Here is a 19,946-nt window from a genome sequence, read left to right as displayed (position 1 = left end):
GTTGGTTTATGTTTGTAATGCAGATTTTAAGCACTTGATAATACTGCCCACTACTTGCTACATTAGCATACACATGCTTTATGGTGCTTGCAACACGATCGAAAAGTGTACATGAGTTTTGGCTTTTTGGGCGCATTTATGCGACGGTTTATCATCATTAAATACAGATTTAATCATGTTTATTTAATTGTTATGGGAATAATTAATAATTACCCGTGATTCGCTCATTAGTTACGGGTGTGTCGTGTCGTTGTTTGGTGTGTTTTTCGTGGCGCTTAAATAAATACCGCATCCGATTGACATATGTACGTGCACACAGACACACACACAATCACTGAATACGGATTGAAGCCTTTTAGAGGATGACTTTCAAGGGAAATCCAAATTGACCAATGCACTTCATTACGGTAATGTTTGGAAAAAAATCTCCGTTTTTTGTTTGATCTTTTTTCGGTTTTCTTCTCTTGATGCGAGGCGCGAGTGTGCGTGTGTCAGTCAGTATAGTTGACTTCCAGGAAATTTAATTCATTCTGGGAGTGTTCGTTTTTTTATTGGCACCAGTACAATTCATTTAATGTGCGTGTGTGTGAGTGAAGAACTCACTTCCAACTCTAAAGTATCTCATTACGGGTTTAAATGGTGATGACATTGACTGGTGACAGTGGTGAAGATGGTGCTACGCTGCTCTTATATCGAACACATTCCCCATTCTAGAGGCGGAAGCAGCCTGACCATTAATTTGTCGATGCGTTTCTGTGAAATTAATTTAATTTCAGTGTGATTAAATATTGATACCATGGGAAAACATTCGCTTAAAAGTTTTCTGTGGGTTTCGTGCTACGTGGTATTGGCAATATAAAAGGTACAGGAAGAAGAACGACACACTGTAAAGAATGTTTCGTGGGCAAAGCGTGTTAGAGTATAAAATAGACAGCACTGACAGCATCGAGGCAGTGGAGGAGAAAGTGCTGTCGTCTCGTGAGAGTATGCAATATGTGTAAATTTTGACATCGTTTGACACATACATTTAGGCGCATAAAGCTTGGGATAGAATCAATTTCATGATTTTAATGCTTGTCTCATTGTTTCCCAGGTTCTTGCGATAAAATTGTGATGAAAAATTAAAAGCATTGTTCGTATTTTTGAATTATGCTCTCCTTGTTAGTAGATCATAAGAAAACCATGAATTGCTTTGTCATATTGCAGGACGTAGAAAGAAAAAAAAAACATTATCTTCCTGCTTACTGATTTTCTTACAGATTCGCTGATTAAAATTTAATCGAGGTCTTCCATTTCTGTTCATTCGGTTCATGCTCAAAAAGCTTGTGCTAATAAAATTTCGCATCTAGCTTGCCCATAGGGTGATACAGTGATAAACTTTATGGTGCGTCAAACGTGTGTTGTTTCGATTTTTTGGTCTGTTTTCCTTCAAAATCGTCGCTTTCCATTGTCTTGTCAGTGCGGTGGAGCAGTTGGCGTGCTTTTTCCACCGTTAGATGTCATCTCACTATCGAAGCAGCGGGAAAGTGTGTAAACCTTTCGTTTTTACTATACTTTGTAGCATTATCGCACCGAAGCACGTACGATGTTTGTTGAATTGAAAATGTGTTTACATTCAATAGAAGAGCACAGCACGAAAACAAACCGCAGCCGTGGCAAATAGTTCCGATGAAGTTGTAAAATGTTCAGTTTTATAAGAGCATTAAGCAAAAACCAGAATCTCCCGGGAGATCCTCTTTTGTGTTTGCTGTGTGCAATTTCTTGTTGAAACAAAACAAAGCATTTTTTCCGAAAAGAGGAAACTGGAAGGAAGACTGATTAAAATATAAATGAATACCAAGAACAGGTGTTGGTGGGTACTATTTCGCCGTAAAAAAAACTTATTATTTGTGGAACCTTTGGAAGGATAATTCGAAACAATACGCTCGACGGTAGCAAGGCACCAGACTGGAGGCAGACGAGAGTAAATTTGATAAATGGCCGCCGAGCCCATGCAAAGTGTGATCGTGGGGTCGGTGCGCGAGGATAAATTTAGCCCCACCGAAAACCGTAAGTTCTCTGGGCCGGTTTGTCACCACTTTCGTCCTCTCGCGCCATTCGTGTTTGCATAAGCGATGAAGAATGGATTGGCAGCTAGGAGCAGCAGCAGCCACATTGCACCACATGTTACCCGTTACGCTTGTCTGTAATTTGACAGATTATCATCGACACTTTGTCGAGGATGTGGCTGACGAGGACGAAAAGCAGCAACATTAGGTCCATTCGTCTAACCATTTTTCGCTTATTTTTACCCATCATTCGTACTCGTGGTGCTCTTGTTGTGTGTGTTACGCTTTCGTTGATGATGATGCTTCTACTGCCGATGTTAGGGAAATGGGTCGCTCCATCGACGTTGGCATCGTTAGGAAATTCAATCACCTTACATGTTGCGAGTACCAGACCCAATCACGACCCGGGCGCGAGACCGCACAGCGGGAAAGGCGACAATATTTTCTCGTGTCGTCGTCGCAGTTGTAGAGACTCGCATGTATAAGGCAGCTGTCGGCCAAAATCGTGAATCTTCCTTTATTCCAAAACACGCGTTCGATGATTTCAAAATATTGTTCCATTCTTTTCGTGCATCTTAGCAGTGTTCGCGCTTGATTCGCGTGAGTTGTTCGCGAAGGAAACCGAGTTGCTTTGCAGCGAAAAGCTCTCGAAAATCTGCCAGAAGCGTCGCTGGCTCACGAGGCACACACCTTCACGAAACATACTGACACTTTGTACGCTAACGATGCCCTCTGGTACCATTCACGCGGACGGGCGTTGTTTATGAGTCACACGATAAAAAACGGTAATAAAATTACATGCGCGGCAACATGGGCAGGAATGACGAGGCAGGCATCTTGGCGAGGGTCCGTAGTGTCTTAAGTAGGATACGAGTGTGGTGTATCGTTGGAGGACCTTTACGCATTTTTATTTTGGTTTTGCATTCCATAAACAGTCCGTGTCGGTGTCGGTGCGGTCGGTACCGTTCTATGGTACGGCCATATTTTAACGGGTTCCCTAGCAGCTGTTCAGTTTATGAGTCCTGGGTTGGTGGATGGAGAGGCAGATAAGACTACTATTTTTAGCTGGATTTGAAAGAACAGCATCTCATCTGTGCCGGTGTGCTTCAGATTTAACTTGACAAAACTTTTACCACAACAGTTTTGCGATTGCTTTAAATAGCTTTGGCTGGCTTTTACAGTTATGGAAAAGTTTTGGAAAGCTAGAGTCTCCAGATTCCGAGGATTAAAATGTACAAATTATGTCGCTTAATGTGGCGTCTGAGGTACTGGAGGGCTAGTGTCTGAATGTTAACCGACCATCATCACTAGGATTTACCGTTTTTTTTCCAAAATGGATATCCAATACCGGCCATGAATTGACCTTTTTTCCAGGGACTGTTATGAAATTGCAGCACAAGCAGCTGCTCGGCACCATTCTTGGAAGGTACAAGGTATTGAATGTTTGTCAGTGGTTTAATGTGGTTGTTTTTACTTCTCCCGCGCTTGTGCTTCATAAATGCTCCATCATCTGCGTGGTGGACAGCATGTGCAACCCAAAACGGTTGTTCATGGTCCATCAAAAATCAGTGGGAAAATTGAGTCAAAATGAGCGAAAAACGACTCACATGGGATTGGGTAACCGTGCAACCATTTCCATGGAAACGCGTGTTGGTAATCTTTGTCGGTGAATAAAGCGGGCCACATCATTGTAGCAGCTTTCTTTACCATTTAGTGTGTTCGTGTGTGTATGTGTGTGGCTTACCATCGGGGTGTATGCAGCGGTCCGAGATTACCGGCGCTGGTCGAGTGAGTAATAACTTTTATTTATGCTCCTTTGCTGTAATCTCCTGCGAGTAGGCAGCAATTAATTCCGGTTCTTGCAATTTTCCACCACTCGGTCGGTCGGTCGGTTGGTTGGTTCGGTGGTTTTATCCTCAGCAAAGAAAAATAGTCGCTTGGGAGCGTGATGAGCGGCACAAAAACCACGGGAAAACAAACCACCCGATGACCGGTGTATGAGGTGGAGCGATGCTTTTTTTCCCGGCGCCATTGCGTCCCTTTTGATTGGTCGTTTTGGTGGATGGTGGACCGAAAATTCACTCACCGAACACACGGCCAGCCCGGCTGTCCAGAGCTTCCAAGCACTTGAAGGCTGCTTTTTTGTGGGAATAGTTATCAAACTCTTCGCGTCGGTGAGCTACTGGTGAAGACAGCTCGAAGGCCCTGGAAGAAACCACTCTCCCCGGGGCCAAGTCCCTTGGGGAATCGTTCTGCTTCAGCTCGTGCTTCTACTAGATCTAAGTTTCATCTTTTCCAGTGCACTTGAATTCGTTCGCTCGCTTTGTAAGGGCGTCGTTGTTGTAAGTTTTGTTGATTATCTTGAGAATCTCGAGTGGGGAGAGCTGTTCCTTCGCAGCACCGCTCAGAGATCTGCTGGGTTTGAGGCTTAGACCAGCGATCCTCGGGCGGCCCTGTAACTGGAGGAGTTCCAGAGAGCTTGGTGAAATAGTTGCAACTTTAAATTGCGCCACTCCATTCCATTCCCCGGTGTGCCCGGCGTGCCATGGCATTAAGTTTTTCCTCCCGTGCAACGGAACCAACCTTTAACATTCCCGCTGGGGGATCCGTCCTCTGCAATTCCGTCCATTTCTCGGTTCGGAGTGCTGAGAACCGGAGCTTGCCGACTCTCCCAACTTCCCCTTCACACAAGGGTTTGTTTTATTGCCTTCACCATTTTCGCGCACGATCGACGAAGTGGAAAGCCTCGATGGGAAATTGCTCCACACACACACTCACATCCATTCAGCTGCGTGTGGCAATTGACTAAAAGTTTTCGGGTGTCATCGCTAGTATCTTTACCGGCGTATTCGAGGAGCGAATGCACTTACTTTAAACGATTTTTCACGGCACCCGAAATGGTATTGGATCCGTGGAGTGCCAATCCGAATGCGGGCCATCGTCGACCGGCTACGCTCGTGCAGGTAGTTTTATGATTTTCGTCAGCAAGTTCTTCTAGCAGTCGTGGCTGTGTGTTTCATCGATGAAAAACTTTCGGCACACATATGCATTCAGCGATGTGCGACTGTGTGCGCAACACAGTGTGGGGACATGGACTTGAGGCAAGGATGATGTTGAGGAGTAAAGTTGCTAGCAAACGGAAGGAAAAAGTGATAATTTACTCGTAAAAATATTTATTGTTTGCATTCCAAATGAGAAAAGTTATTATAAATGCATGCTATCAAGCGAGCCGTCTTTCCACGTGGAAGCAGACAAAGTTTTGTTTGGAGAAAATGTTGTGCTGAAAGTGCTGGTGCGTGCGAAGGACAATGGGGACAACAGATCTTTATGGTGCTGCTCAATTTGCCACGCGACACAATGCAGATTGGGAATGGTTTTAGTTTTCTAAATTATGAAGTAAGATTGATGGTTAATGGTTAATGGAGTAAACGATTGTCTGTAAAAAGATTGACATTGAATGAACAATCCTTCGGAGCAAACGTCAACGTTTTGTGGTTTTGTTTCAAAGGGGTCTTCCTGGTTTGCATTAAGGGCTTTTTTTACCATTTAAACGCTACTAAATATTCTCCGAAGGATTCCGTTCTTTTGCAGTGCTGACATGGCAATGCACTTGTGTCGGGGTGAGCGTCATGATGGGTTCAGCCTGGTTGATGGTTTTTAAACGGTAAATGGACGCTTTGCTTGCCATTAGCGATGGCTAGGACAGACGATTGAGAAGTAGGAGCACCTTATTGTTACTGGGTGTGTTTTTTTAATAATGCTCAATTAAACTCACCAGGTTGAATGAGACTCAAAAATCACTCTTGTTGATCCAGCATGGTTTTTTTTGCCGCTCTGCATGGCTAAACCTGACGCTGGATCGCTCGTGCTGGAATTTCTATTTTGCATCATGTTTCGTCCCTAAGCGACCGAGTGGTATTTGACCACCGAATTCACTGCATTGTGACCTAGACGAAAGGAGGGAAAGAAATAAAAAGCACAAAGAAACCGTTCGCCGTGCCAACGGAAGCGCTAGAGCAAATTATATTACCCTCTAAGCGCTGTCCCAGAGCCCAGTTCATCCCACCAGAGACGGGACAAGCACTTTGTGCTAACGGGAGAGGTCTTTTTTGGCTCATTCATTTTTGCACGAAACAAAAGAAGTCCCGGCAATCGCGTTGGAGGCAGGGGCTTACATCGCGCAGAAAGCTATGATAGGATGCAATTTTATGCAGCACTCATCAGCAGCCGTCATCGTCTGGGAAGCGGTGGGAATGCTCCAAAACGTGGCGCAAAGCAACGTAACCCAAAAACTGGAAATGGTGTCTTCATCGTCGTGGAAACGTTCATCGCAATTCGCCATCGGCGGGGGTACTGCCGGGCTGTGGCTTGGGACGCAGTCGGCATGATGCGGACTAATTTAAAAGTACGTCAGCCAGCGCTAGTGTCCTTTTCGCCTTGCGGGTGGGTCCAACATCGGTCACAGTTAGTGCTTGCAGGGTGGTTTTTTTGTTGTTGGTTTTTGATGCTATCAGTATGAGATCTCTCTCTCTCTCTCGCTCTCTCACTGTCCCCTTTCATCCTTCGAAATACTTAATATCTTGCTCTCACGTATTCAATACGAAGAAAAGGATTCTCTTCGCACTGCACGTGGTTCAGGGCATGGGTGTAACGAAAACGCAAACTGACAGACAAGAGTTTTGAGTAGTCGTTGTACACTAACCAACAAGCGCTAACCGTTAAGCACGTAGATTTGGATGTCGGAAGTGAGTAGGGTGGATCTCCACAAAGAAAATGCATTTATCAGCTTTAAGTGAGCAAGATATCTGAATTACGTTGTGTGAGCTGTAATTTAGCGGACGGTGAAGCGTCACTCACTTGTTAAAGTGTCGTAGCTGTTTGCTTACCCTCTTACTCTTAAATCTGTTTATCAGGGTTGGGCTTATACAGTAATGCTTTCAAAAATGACTTATCGATCGTCTCTTCAAGTCGTTCAACACCTTCAACACCATCCTGTGTCTTTAAACCTGTGAGATACTGCTGGTGTGTTATTAGAAGTTATATCCAATCGCTCAAAAATGCAAAAACTTGAACATTTTGCCATGCAGACGACCCAAACATATTTTAAGAACATGATCATTCGGTGTCATACTGATCATGTGAGCGGGGCTAATCTAATTAACTACTACAAACGGACGTTCATCGTGCAGCTTAATTCACCTCACTATTGGTATCAATGTTTGTCACAACTGTCCATGTATAATTTTCTACTTCCCAATTGAAATGCTAATGAACTAAAAATATTCTTTTGCTTTTTGTTAAAGATTGCATATTAGATTCCTCCCTCTACAAAGTCGTGACAAAGTTGAATCGAACATGACCCAACACAAAAGGATGCGATTTGTTTAATACGATTGATAAAATCAAAACGAGAATCCTCGCCGTAATTGTACCGAAGCTCAGCTTTTGAACGAGTTCCGGTGGTGGAGCTGTTCCGGTTGGCGCTACGAGTTTCGCTACAGGAAACAAGGGGTCACAATCGTGTGTATGATGATTGTAAAAGTTTTCACACTGCTCGATATTTCTAGCATCCAGCAGGTTCCGCTGGATGGGAGGAGGGAGGGAGAGTGTAGACGAAGTGGAAAAGTTGTCGATCGATCTCGATTTGGGAAGTGCTTAAGCGTTTGATTGCTGGAAGAAAAATAGGAAGTGTGTGTGTGTGTGTGTGAACCGTCTGTGGTAGAAGAGTTTGTATTTTTACGATATTCAAACCGGAAGTAACTGGGTTTTTCAGTGTGAGGAAGAGCACCAGAAGGACCTGTTCTTTCAGTAAAGCTCTCTTTGGCACTTTGACGCTATTTTTTCTTCTTCTGCTGTTCAGCTTTAGTGAAAAAACTTGAACTGAAATTGTTATGATGGGAGCTGAAGTTGAGCGCTTCTCCCGGCTTCCGGTCCGTTCACTTCCTCACCATTACAACAGAGAGCGCGGATAACAAGAAACAAAACAACCGAACAGAGCGAGCAACAACAAAAAAAAAAAAAAAAGGAAATCGAGTGGGAAAGAGTTGTAAAACTTTGTATTCGTCGTTGGCCGGTTATGAAGCGTTATATATCTATACGTCCGATGGTGTTTCCCGTTTTGGGCCGAAGGTTCGCCCCGAACAGTGTCCTAGAAGGAATGAAAATTTTAACGATTCCGTTGACAATGGGATCGAAGCCAGCTGAATCGGACAGTGGTAGAGAAGGCGATGCGCGCGTGATGGTGTGGAAAATCATAGGAAAACTTTTTTCATTACTATCGATTTTCATTACTGGTTTGTTTTGGTTTCGTAAGTTTCCCGGAGCTTCACCAGTGTCACCCACGGCAGTAAGCTCTAATTCTGTGGTTCACAGTTCCAAACCCTGGCTGAAATAATGGGTTTAGCTTGTATTCTGCAGTTTGCAAAGTAACGAACACTTCGATCGGGGTTTCAAAGGAAGGGCCAGGAAAAGATGCCGATAAAGGTTTGTGTCGGTTGGTGGCTTTTTTATTGTACTATTGCTGCATTCTCTGATCTGGATATGCTTATTGCAAAGGGAACGAGTTGGACTGAATGGCAGACAGATGGTGCCTAGATAGAGGAGGAAGGACAGTGTGAACGCAAAAGAATGCCAGTGCATGAAATCTTTTGTGGATGGTTCATTGATTTTACACTTCCGTCCCTTCTTTGTGTCCTGACGTCGTATACTGCGTTGAATAAACTTTTCAATCGAACAAATATACATCCCAACAATCGTATTCTACGACACATCATGGCCTTATATGACATACTGCTCGGAAGGCTTACTGGGAATACGGGGAAGTGGTTTCGTGACAGCAGTCACAAGGATAAGCTATTAAAGTAGTCAGCAACTCGATTCTCTCGTTCCGAAGTAGTTCGAAGAAGTTCCAAAGTTCCAAAGACCACAGTGGAACTCGGTAGATTGACCCAGTTACGTGTAGAGAAAGTATGTCATCTACTTATAGACGAATAAGTCGTGCTGTTGTAGAAGCTGCTTATCATTACTCAGTTGATTAGTGTTTCGTATCGTTTGCATTTTTATGATGAGGATTGGGTTTTTTTTTTCTCGTCCTGTTTCTGCTTTCCTTTAAGTAATATTTTATTGAAATTTTTACGCAAAAAGGACCAACGACCAAGGCTCTATCGTGCGCTCACATTCAGCTGTTGCACGCTCGTTTGTACGGCAATTATGTTTCGCCGGCTGGACATTTAAGACGGAGGCCGTTTTTAACAGTTTTATTAAACGAGCTCGATTATTACGTTTGATATTTTACTGTCGTGAAGCGGGAGTCACATTAAACAGTAAAACGTGGGGCAAAAAGAGCCTTAATGTGGGGTAAAAACCATTTTTTCAAGCGTATCTCATTAGGCCGTTTGAACCTTCGTGATGGGAAAGTGTTCAATGGAAAATTAAATAATTTTATACCATTGCAATAACAAGTGTAGTTCATGGCGTTCAGGTTGTTAGAAACGTATTTTTACTGTTGCATTCGGGTGGTGAAAATAAAATCATAAATATTACGTTTGCAAACATAAAGCTACATAACGTGTAAAAGGGTGTGAGAATGTTCAACCCATAGTTTACGGTGAACAATAACGTCCAGTCTTCTCCCTCATCATGTGGCATAGGTTTTGTGGTATTTGAATGTCTGTAGGATATAGTATTTTAATTACTGCATTCTGGTCGTACGATTGGGTGTAAACGAGCTGGAAAAATTCGTTTGATCATTATTCAAACATATTGCATTGTTGTGCAAGCGAACACCACAAAGACCAGGTGATAACTGACAGAGTGCCGAGTTCGTACCACTGGGTTGGAGATGTGTATGTCCATACGCATTGAAATGTATTGAATAAAGACCATCAAACCATAATTTGAACGAATAGTTTACCAAGGACGAACGATCTAGCTGAGTGACCAATAACCAAAGAAAAAATCAATGTAATATGCCAATTTTTCCTCACTCACTTTACTTGCGAAAATAGTCTTCGTTGAAGCGTTGGCATGGATGGAATTCTCTCCGGATTCTCGAATATCCCAAATGGAACCAAGTGAGTGGAAAAATGGACATTGTCACATCACGTGAAGCTAAATGGACTGATTTCACATTCTTCGTATTTTTTTGTAGGGAGAACAAAATGCCAATTCACTGCAAGTGTTCCAGGAATGGGAAGTGACCGCCATTTTGTGCAATAAAATCATAATCGGTGTCATAAAATATCGCGCTTGGTTCATGCCAAATCGAATTGAAGTGAAGCGATGTGAGAAACGATTGATTGATGGGAATGGACGATTTGTTTGCCCTACTGGATGGAGTCACCCGGTAAGGGATGAAGTTGTGGACATTGGACGACCAAACGCGTAATGCATATAGAAACGCTGTTTCTAGAACTACAACATTCATCGTTCATTCGTGGTGCAGGTATAGCAAACCTCATCGGATTTGCAACGATTCAAAACGTTACACCGTTGTTGTTGATGTAAACAGCGTACGTACCTTTTTTATTAATGGATACGATAAGAAACTACTAGCCACAAGTAAGCCAGCTTTTCTAATAAATCAACACGAGTTGCATTCAATGATGGTGGGCGGTGAACGACGAAAGAGTTGAGAGTTGTGATAAAGCGTGCATGAACGGGGAAGAGAAAGTTTGATTTATTTTTTGTTTTGTATCAAACTAAACTCCGAAGCTTTTTTTACCCTGCCCTACATCTGAAGAAGGACCTCGACGGCGACTTACAAGGTCTTACACAGAAGACAGAATTCTAGTGGACTTGATCGTTTGGGTGAGACAAAAAAAAGCTCGGTGGTTATCTCAGTAACAGGCAGGAGGGAATTACTTTACCACGAGCGAGTGATTCCGTCCAACAACGTCGGCAAACTTCCTTCCGTTGGTAATATTTTGCACCCCCGAAAAGTCAGTGATGGGTAAGTTTGAAGTGAGCAAAAAAGCAACAACAGAAACAAAGTGTTCCGTTCTACCTTCTTCCTGTCTCCACTGGGCAAAATCTCGCACTGGCACATTTTCGTTGGCAAATTCCTGGTAAAGCAAAATTTCACCCAGTTGCACTAGAAGAAAAGTTTATTATGATAATCATTTGTAGAAGTGATTAAATTTCCTTGCCCGCTGGATCGTACAGTGAAAAATCGTTCCACGAGCGAGTGTACGGGTAAACGATAGCCCGAGGGTAAACGTAACGCAGTCGTTCGTGGGTGGTCTGGCCATGGCCTGCAGTCAAATAGTTCTGTGAAAATGAGAAACTGCTCAACGCTTCTGGTTTGGCACTCTTAACCGAACACGCTCTCGTTCCACTTGCGTTGAGCTATAATCTTCCGGTTCCTTCATCATTTCTCGCCGTGCAGCGGAATATCCACCGGGGGGATGGTTTTTCGTTTCGTTGTTTTTGTTGTCGTTCGCCGGTACAGCAGTAAGGAGTAGCAAAAGCTCATCTTGCATCGAAGAAAAGTTTTGGTTTTGGAAGGTTAGGATTTTTTGTGTTATTTTTCTGTTGGACGCTTTTTGTTCTTTCGTTGTTGGCACCGACGCTGGCTGTTGGGGAGGAAGTGATGACTGGGGACATCGCTCTAACCACATCCACCATCACAGTGTCGGAAGTTGGCGTCAACTGAACAGGAACCTCATGAGCAGTAATTTGTTACTTTCGCTTGTGCTGCTTTCCTTCCCATTGCACCACCCTGATGAAGTCAACAGCTACACTCAGGCGAAGGCGACTCGGCTCTTGCGATTCTTCGGTGGTCGGTTAGCCCGTTCGGCCATCTCCAGCTCCACCGTCGGTCGGCGATACTGTACGCCTTCGCGAGTGTCATCATCCGAGAAGTTATCGTCGAAATCGTCGTCAACTTGGTACGCAAAGTTGGTACGACCGCCGGCACCTAGCCCGTTGTTGACCGACTGACGACCACCACCGCCGCCGCCGTTATTGTTGGCACTGCTACGCTTTCGATTGCCTCCACCACCGCCCGGCCCATTGTACGATCGCGATCCTGGTGAATTCTGATGACTCGGTGGCTCGTCCGGATACCAAAGATCTCCGCCCGAATCGTACGGATTCTGGCCTCGGATGATCGATTTACGGATCTTTCGCTGTTCAGCCATCGATTTACGGCGCGTATCGAGCACGTTGAGCGTTTTACGGCTGAGTGTGAGTCGGTGACCCAGATCCAGTTCGCCTTCCTTGTAATAGTTGCGCTTGAAGTTCGCTTCCAGATTACTCCAATCCTGTTTGTTTTTATGCTGGTACAAAATACGATGGATTGTATCACGTCTGCCGATCGCTTTCTGTTCATCCTCCAGGTCTTCCTCATCCCATTGCGGTTTGGGACGTTGCAGACGGCGCGCAATCTCAACCGCATTCTCTCGCAGTTCCGCATCGAGCGACATGTCCTTTGCCTTCTTCGAACAGTACCAGTTCAGCTCGGTCGAGGCAAGAATCTGGGAGATCGTTCCGAAACGATGCATCAACATTGCCACAAACTGGATGACGAGAATCAATCCGAAGAACATCACAAACACCAATCCGATCGGTTCGAGCTCGAGGTACTCTCTGCGGATCATAATCTCCACGGTGCTTTCATCGAAGCTGATCTTGTTCTTGACGTTAAACCACCACTCGACGTGTAGCTCTTGCTTTTTCAGCTGCAACAGAAAGATGACCAGAACGAACAGTGCGTTAGCCATGACGAATGCAAACACGGCCAGATCTCGTAAGCCTTTGAGCTGCGACTTCATCTCATCCTTTTGTTTTTCCGTCAGATCCAGTGGTTTGAGATACTTCTCGATAAGCTCAATCCAGAAGAGTTCCTCCGAGGCAGATATCGTTTCGGTGTCTCCATTTTTAAGATCCACGTCGTACAACCAGTCCGGAAGATAGTTAATCTGCTTCTCTGGCTGGTTTGCCAAAGCGAAGGGGAGAAAAACAAGACATTGATGTAAAAAAACTAGATCATACTTGTTGGGATGTGCGTGTGTTGGCGGATGCCATAGAACGAGCCGTACCTCTTCCAGGGAATCATTTTTCACCGTCTGGATCGGTGACGCAGCGCCGGAGGTGGAGGTAGGCGAGGACGGGCCACGGCTACCTTCCGGACGATGCATATCGAGACTGCCGATGTCATCATCCTCGTCGTCTGATCTCATTACGCTGACGTTGCCGGTTAATTTCCTGAAAAAATAAATACGAGTCCCCGTTCGTGAGTCGCGTTCGTGAGCTGCCCCTTGTAAGGATGTTTGCCAGAAGAGTGACAAAAAAGTACCGCGAGGGTTGAAAAGAAGCGGAAAATCGCACCGCTGTGAATCCTGCTGATGGTGATGCGCTTCGAGAAGCATAAGGTAAGATTCCGGTTTCTGCTTCACAGCAAATGCTTCTGTGCTCGCCGACAGGGGCACAGTGTGAGGATGTACGGGATCATGTACAAGCGTCGGATGGGAGCATTTAGGAGGGAGACTCACCAAAGGCGGTGGGGATTTTAAAGACTTAGCAAAGCAATAGGAAGCACGTTACGCTGGATGAAATTCACATTCGAAGTGGAAGAGAAAAGTGGCAAACACCAGTACGTCCCGCGGTTGGGCTGTAAAAATATTGGGTAAGTCACTGGTAGGACACACGGAAGTACGCAGCACGGAAGGAACCGTGGAAGGATATCCGGCGGGTGATAAACGCAACGACGGCAACGACCGTGCGCCGTGTTTAGTGATGCGCGACGACACGGGAATTGCATTTAGAGGGTTTGTCCTAGCCTTTACCTTGACGCAGTATGTGTATGTGTGTGAGTGCAGGAGCATGATGTCGTTGATGTTATTATCGCTGCGTTAGCGGGCGATCGGGGGGAAACGAGATGATTTGGGTAGAGAAAACTACTTAAAATTATGTGCAAAATTGTAAACGCGAGCTAGGAAAATCATCAGCGACCAGCATTTTGCACGAGTCGCTGTAGGGCTTAACTCTTCAAGGACGTGCGGAGTGACAGACAAAGGGAGGCAGGAGGAGATCGTTATATGAGAAGGTACGAGGAAAATAAGTGTGCAGTGTCGCAACGACAGACATCAACGGCCACCGTGGTTCTTATCGGGGCGAGAGAGACAGACAGATAGAGAGAGATATGGAGGGAAGAAATTTTTCCGAGGCAACGATTGTGTAAACATTCTGAGCGTTTTTCCATCCCGCATCGTATTTTTACAAGGGTGACAGTAAATAAATGCAAATATGCACACAGACCCTTAGCACAACCATTCCGCGTGTGCAATGTAAGGCAGAATGGCGGATGAAAACAGTGGAATACGTTAAGAGCATAAAGTGGGCCCACGCTACCAACACGCCTTGGAGGAACGCGAAAACGGAATATAAATTGTGTTTTAATTTAATTGAAACTCATTTTCCCTCAAGGGGGTGGTAAACCATCTGCGAATGTGATTCAACGAGGTGGAGGGTAATGACGAATGTGCGGAATTTTCGTTTTAGTACTCACATTTCCAGTGCCTTCATTTTGACACTTATTTCACTGAGGGATGCCGCAATTTGTGCGATCTGCTCCTTTTCCGCACTGGCCTTCGGGTGCGTGCAGAGCAAACAACGAAACAGTCCATTGATCGAGATGTCAATCGAACCGTCCTCTTCCTTGTCGGGTGACCGAAGATAGCCGAGTATTTTTTGCATCTTTCCGGCTGGCGCAGCTGTCGGTGGAGGTGCCTTCTTAGCGGCATCGACAGGATTTTCGCGAGTTCCCCAGGAAACGTCATTCATGTTGAACACGGAGTAGATGACGAGCAACATGTACATGGAAGGGATAGTGATGTAGTAGACGAGACCCGCTGGCAATGCTTCCATTTCCTGGGGATGCAGTACTCCTGTGATGACGATCTGAAGTGCAACTGCGAGGAAAAATACAGACGAGGGGGCAAGAATACCGTCCTCCATCACCTGCACGACAATACCGACGAGTACGGCCATCATGACGAGCGAATAGATGGCTGAGATGAAGAAGGCAGCAATGAGTTGATACTTTTGCTTCATCCAGTAGCAGATAGCCATAAATCCAGCGAGCGGAATTCCGTTCCACAAGAAAGAGGTCCAAATGTCGATACGAAACACGGCAACCAAAGCACCCACCATCATGAGGAAGATTGTTCCGGGGCCAAGAATCGTACCAAACATCAGCATGCACTGATAGATAATATATGGCATCGAGATACTGTTGTTCGTCTTCACGACACGCTTCGCATCGGCCAGAAGATCGAAAATGTTGGCAATTGTAGACGGAACCCAACGACGGCGTTGATTGTAGAACTCGTTGAATCCTTCTGGAGCGTGAGTGTAAGCGTCCGATGCGGCTGAATATTCGACACGGAATTTCTGCTTCAGTAGAAGTGTACACAGCCATCGATCTTCACCCTGATCGTACTGTACGTAATGCCGTGCCTGATCCGACTTGGTGGTGTATTTCTTCATGACCGAGTTTTCCATCAACGCTCTACCACGGAAGAGCGAGAAACAACCGGGAGAACACAGCACACAGCCAATGACGTGCTCGGTCGCCTTCTGCAGCCAATGACCAATGGCATATTCGAAGATTTGATACCACACCATCGGGCCCGTACCAACAGGGTGAATGCGTCCACAGGCAGCACCAAGATCGGGGTCGACCTTCATGCGCCCAACGAGTAGTGAGACGGCGTTCGGTTGAAAATCAATGTCCCCATCCAGAGCCAACAGATACGTGTTCTGTGCGATAACCATTTTCCGCTCGGGAGACGTGTTTAGCTGCATAATCCGATAGCCGAGCAGGTAGTACATGTACATGACCTGCGACCAGCGCTTCTTGTGGCGAATCTTGTTCTTGTCTTTCAGATGGGCTATCATTTTCGTGCGTCCAGGCAAGGTCCAGATGAGGCGACCTCCGTACGGTGTAACGATTTTAGTTGGTGGATACACACGCATCTTTGTTTTGTACACCTCCAGAGCCGCTTCCTCTATGTGGTTGATGAGCGTTTTGACGTAGGAGTTGAGTGGGGACGCATCGGCACTTTCGCACTTAGATTTATCATTCACAAAAGCATCGTCGAAAAAGATGTGCGCTGTAAGAGAAGTAAGAAAGTGCGTACGAATGAGCAATCTTTTCCTGATTCCATCATACCAATGCATACTTTCAAGATCGTAATAGTCCGGATCGATGTCATCCTTGTTCGCCTGGATGTGTTTCATTGCCATCCGCCGCGCACACTGATCTTCATCGAGCCGTAGGATCGATTTTAAGAACTCCATCAGCTCTTCCTTGTTTTCGTGCCACATAGTCGCGCAGATGAAGATCTGTGGAATGCGATCGTACGGTTTGATTCTATCGTCCTTTCCTTCGCTTGCTTTCGCATCGATTTCGTTCGCTTTTTCGGTGTCTTTCACCTTCACCATGTCCTGCAAGAAGAGTAGTGTGCATTAGCATGATGTGCCTCATAGTTCACCTTAGACAGCTTACAATTTTCTTGACGAAATCTTCCTGATCCTCACGGCGACGATTCATAGCGACACTCTGATCTATCAAGAGACTGTTGTACATCGGCGTGACAAACAGTTTCTCCGTGGATGCGTTACGATCGCTCTTTGCCATCCACAGATGGCGTGTGATCCAGGTTTGTGACAGTAGCCAGAGTAACCAGAGCCAAGAGAACTCGTTCACCACATAATCGAACAGATAATAAATTGGTGGCATACGGAAAAAGATATAATCCGGTAGAATGTTATCGAACGCACAGACATCCGCCTCTCGCAAGCCGCAGAACACGAGCAGCAAGGTGACAGTAACCGGAACCGTTAGGTTAATGGGGAACGCCATCGAGAAGCTTTGGATTTGAATTTTACACGCAAACTTGCTAAAGATATAACACAGGTACGCGCACAGGATGTGCGTGACCGTCGTCCAGATGATGGCATAGCTGGTGGGGAATATTTCATGCACCTCCAGATCGGACGTAATGGACGAGAGGTCAGGGAACTTTTCGTTCAAAACTGCTTCCATCTGCAAAACGGGAAACGGAGACACGCTATGAAACGGTCGATCGGGTCCAATTTGTAGCCAATTAAATGGCATGAATTAATTAATGAAACCATTTTGTGCAAACCAGTACGAAATAATTGTAGCTCGTAGCGTTTAGTGTGGTGCGTGCGATATTAAAAAAAATAATGCTTTTTATGCACATATTTGGCACAGTCGGAACATGTCCGGCCACTTTGATGTGAGGCTGGCATATGGAACGAGTTTTTCCCCCGTTCCTCTAAGTAAATTCTCGTGCAGTAAATATTGTGCGCCAGGTAGTTTCATCCTTCCAATGTTCAAATAATTTAATTCAATCTGCTCACCAATGCCAGCTACGCAAAATCAGTTCATGGAGGGGGAATGTTTGGAAAAGTTTGGGAAGGAGAGAAAGCGTGAGTTTGGTGAATGATTTCATCCGCTTTGCGGATGTAAAGTACTCGTTCAACCAATTAATGTGATTGCCGCACTGGAATGAAATGCAGTTGCTGGGGAGAAAAAAATACCAAAAAATCAAGAAAAAAGTTCGGACCATCGGTTGGAAGATAATTGCGGCACATCAAATTGAAGTAAAGTTTGGTTCACGATAAAATTATGGTACTTTTTTAGGGTGTCTGGTTTAAATCCCTTCAGCATTTCGGTAATGTTGCAGCGGGCAACTTGTGTGTTGGTTTTTAGCTGCTCAAATGTGTGATTCATAGCATTTTTTTTCGCTAGTTACTGTGCAAACAAGTGGCAATAAAAAAAACCCAACTGAATAGCAGTGCACGAATTGGTAATAATTAAATAGGGTTTCATTACAGTGGATTTATATTTGACCGACAGGATAGCGGCCGCTTTTCATCAAACCTGACCCACAAACAATGCTTTGTGTTTGTGGGCGTTTGTTTGTATGCAGATTCCGTTACGTACATGCTGGACAGCCAAACATGATACCTTAAACATATCTATGGGGACTGCAGATGAGACACAAAGGAGCACAATAGCGGTTGGTTTATTCTGGTTTTTATGAAATTTTCAATTCAAAATGTAACTTTAAAGGCAATCATTACGGAATATCGAGTTAGACTCGCATAAACTACGCTCTTTGTTGGGTAGTTCAACAGAAACAGAAATCGATAGGTTATGATTCCGAACATTTGATAGACGACCAGATGTGCATTATTGTACAGAAAAAAAACTTTAGCTTTATATATCTAATGTAGGACGATAAAATCTCATCAAATGTTAGCCTTTTAACAGGATTTATAGCAACCAGCGGTTGCTCTTTTAGTTTATTTGATGAATGTGGCTAGAAAAAAAAAGGAAAAGTTACACCGAACAGAAAGGAAAATATGTCGCTCGTCACTGATGTCTGTGGCCAATCGATCGTCAGTCACATCGTCAGGCTCAACCGGCTGGGCGGTTATCGTACGAAAGTGGAACGCGAAATGCCAGAATCATCATCACAGCTGGATTAACGATTTATCTAACAGTCGGCATTGCCACACGAGGGATAGAGCGAGCAGGAATGTTGAATTTTATGGCGGCAGCGGTTACATCGATGCTCACTATCGCGTGGAGGAGGATCAAACTCCCGTCCAAACACACTGACAACGCTAATGGCATATCTGATCCTTCCGATTTCGGAGAAATAGTAATTTGCGCGTGGAGGACAAACAATTGCAGCGTGTAAAAGCGGCGAAGGAAGTACGTGGAGCCGGACTGTGGTAATCCGGTGAGCAGCATTGTAGTCACGTTCTTATCACATCCAACAAAAAAAAAGGAACTTGAAAAACCAGTGCGATAAATTTGAGGCAGCAAGAGTGAACAATTTTTTAAGTGTCGTGGGTTGATCCGTTTTGCTACGTGAAGATGTGGTGATGCGTTTTTTTTTGTTTTGGTTAGATAATTCTGAAAGCAAGTTCAATTACCTCGCGTACTGTAATGGTATGATTACCCCAGCCACTGTCGAACAATCCGAAGAAATCGGACACGGTTTGACCGGAGAGGTAGATGCAGGCACCCAGGAAGAGCAGAATTTTATACGGCGCGATCAGCAGATAGGTCTGGTATCGACAGTCTGTTAACTTTTCACGTATATCCGCAAAAAGAGCAATCGGACCTGCAATTTACGGGAAAAGAATAACGAAAGAAACGTTTAATATCGGTTGTCACTGATGTTGCAAAGTGTTTGTTTGCTGCGTACGTACGAAGGAGACTTTTTTGTGAAAGGTAGTTTTCCCACCAGTGACACGATACAAGGAAAATGGCCCCGGGTATGAACCACAGTTCAAACTGGTTGTTTAACAGTGGCCAGACAACGTACCCAGTGAGCTGGGCACTGATCGCAAGCAGGTCGAAGATGTATTTAAACGCCAGCTTGGACTCCTTGGGCGAACGGGACACAAGCCCCCCGATGGCTGGGACCAGACAGACACAGTTCGTCAGCATCGCCGCCTTAACGACGTCCAGGTTGGGATACACAAGAAACGCCAGTATCGCCAGGCCAATCACGTGGAAACTTTCCATGACCGTGACCATCAACAGCTGGCCCCAGGATGGGCGTGGAATGTTCTTGAAGAAGCAGATACGTGACGCCCGGATGAAGGTGCCGATCTCGGGCACGGCGAAGGAGAACACGATTGCCCACATCCAGGCCACCCGTTGCTCGCGTGGAATATACGCCTCGAATTGTTTGTCCGGTTCTGTAATGAAAGGTTCGAAGGGAATTTTATGATTGATATGACTTGTACATTTCTAAAATATATCGTTTCGATGCACGATGTTAAATATGCGATTGAAAAGTGATTCCTTTCTCTTCGACTCTCCCAAAGGCCGTTAACTCATCGATA

General features: G+C 45.0%; 2 protein-coding genes and 1 long non-coding RNA gene across 3 annotated transcripts in view; all 3 read right to left on the bottom strand.

The window, feature by feature from the left end:
- LOC126559895 (uncharacterized) overlaps positions 1-19,946 on the bottom strand; it is a 258,820-nt gene that overhangs the window by 78,807 nt on the left and 160,067 nt on the right. The gene's annotated exons all lie outside the window — the stretch shown is intronic.
- Positions 1-19,946, bottom strand: part of LOC126559073 (ras-related protein Rab-8A) — a 176,513-nt gene that overhangs the window by 63,097 nt on the left and 93,470 nt on the right. The gene's annotated exons all lie outside the window — the stretch shown is intronic.
- LOC126556680 (chitin synthase chs-2-like) overlaps positions 11,774-19,946 on the bottom strand; it is a 12,028-nt gene continuing 3,855 nt past the window's right edge. The window contains exons 3-9 of the mRNA XM_050212098.1: positions 19,305-19,799; positions 19,026-19,216; positions 16,558-17,097; positions 16,232-16,496; positions 14,557-16,162; positions 13,088-13,253; positions 11,774-12,979 (exon numbers count right to left, since the gene is read on the bottom strand). Of these exons, the coding sequence (XP_050068055.1) occupies positions 11,789-12,979; positions 13,088-13,253; positions 14,557-16,162; positions 16,232-16,496; positions 16,558-17,097; positions 19,026-19,216; positions 19,305-19,799 (4,454 nt within the window). The 3' untranslated portion in view covers positions 11,774-11,788. The remainder of the gene's footprint in view (positions 12,980-13,087; positions 13,254-14,556; positions 16,163-16,231; positions 16,497-16,557; positions 17,098-19,025; positions 19,217-19,304; positions 19,800-19,946) is intronic.

This window comes from Anopheles maculipalpis, chromosome 2RL, assembly GCF_943734695.1.
Source record: "Anopheles maculipalpis chromosome 2RL, idAnoMacuDA_375_x, whole genome shotgun sequence".
In the NCBI taxonomy this organism is placed as follows: domain Eukaryota; kingdom Metazoa; phylum Arthropoda; class Insecta; order Diptera; family Culicidae; genus Anopheles; species Anopheles maculipalpis.
Note: the sequence above shows the minus strand (reverse complement) of the source record. Positions and strands in the feature narration are given on the sequence as shown.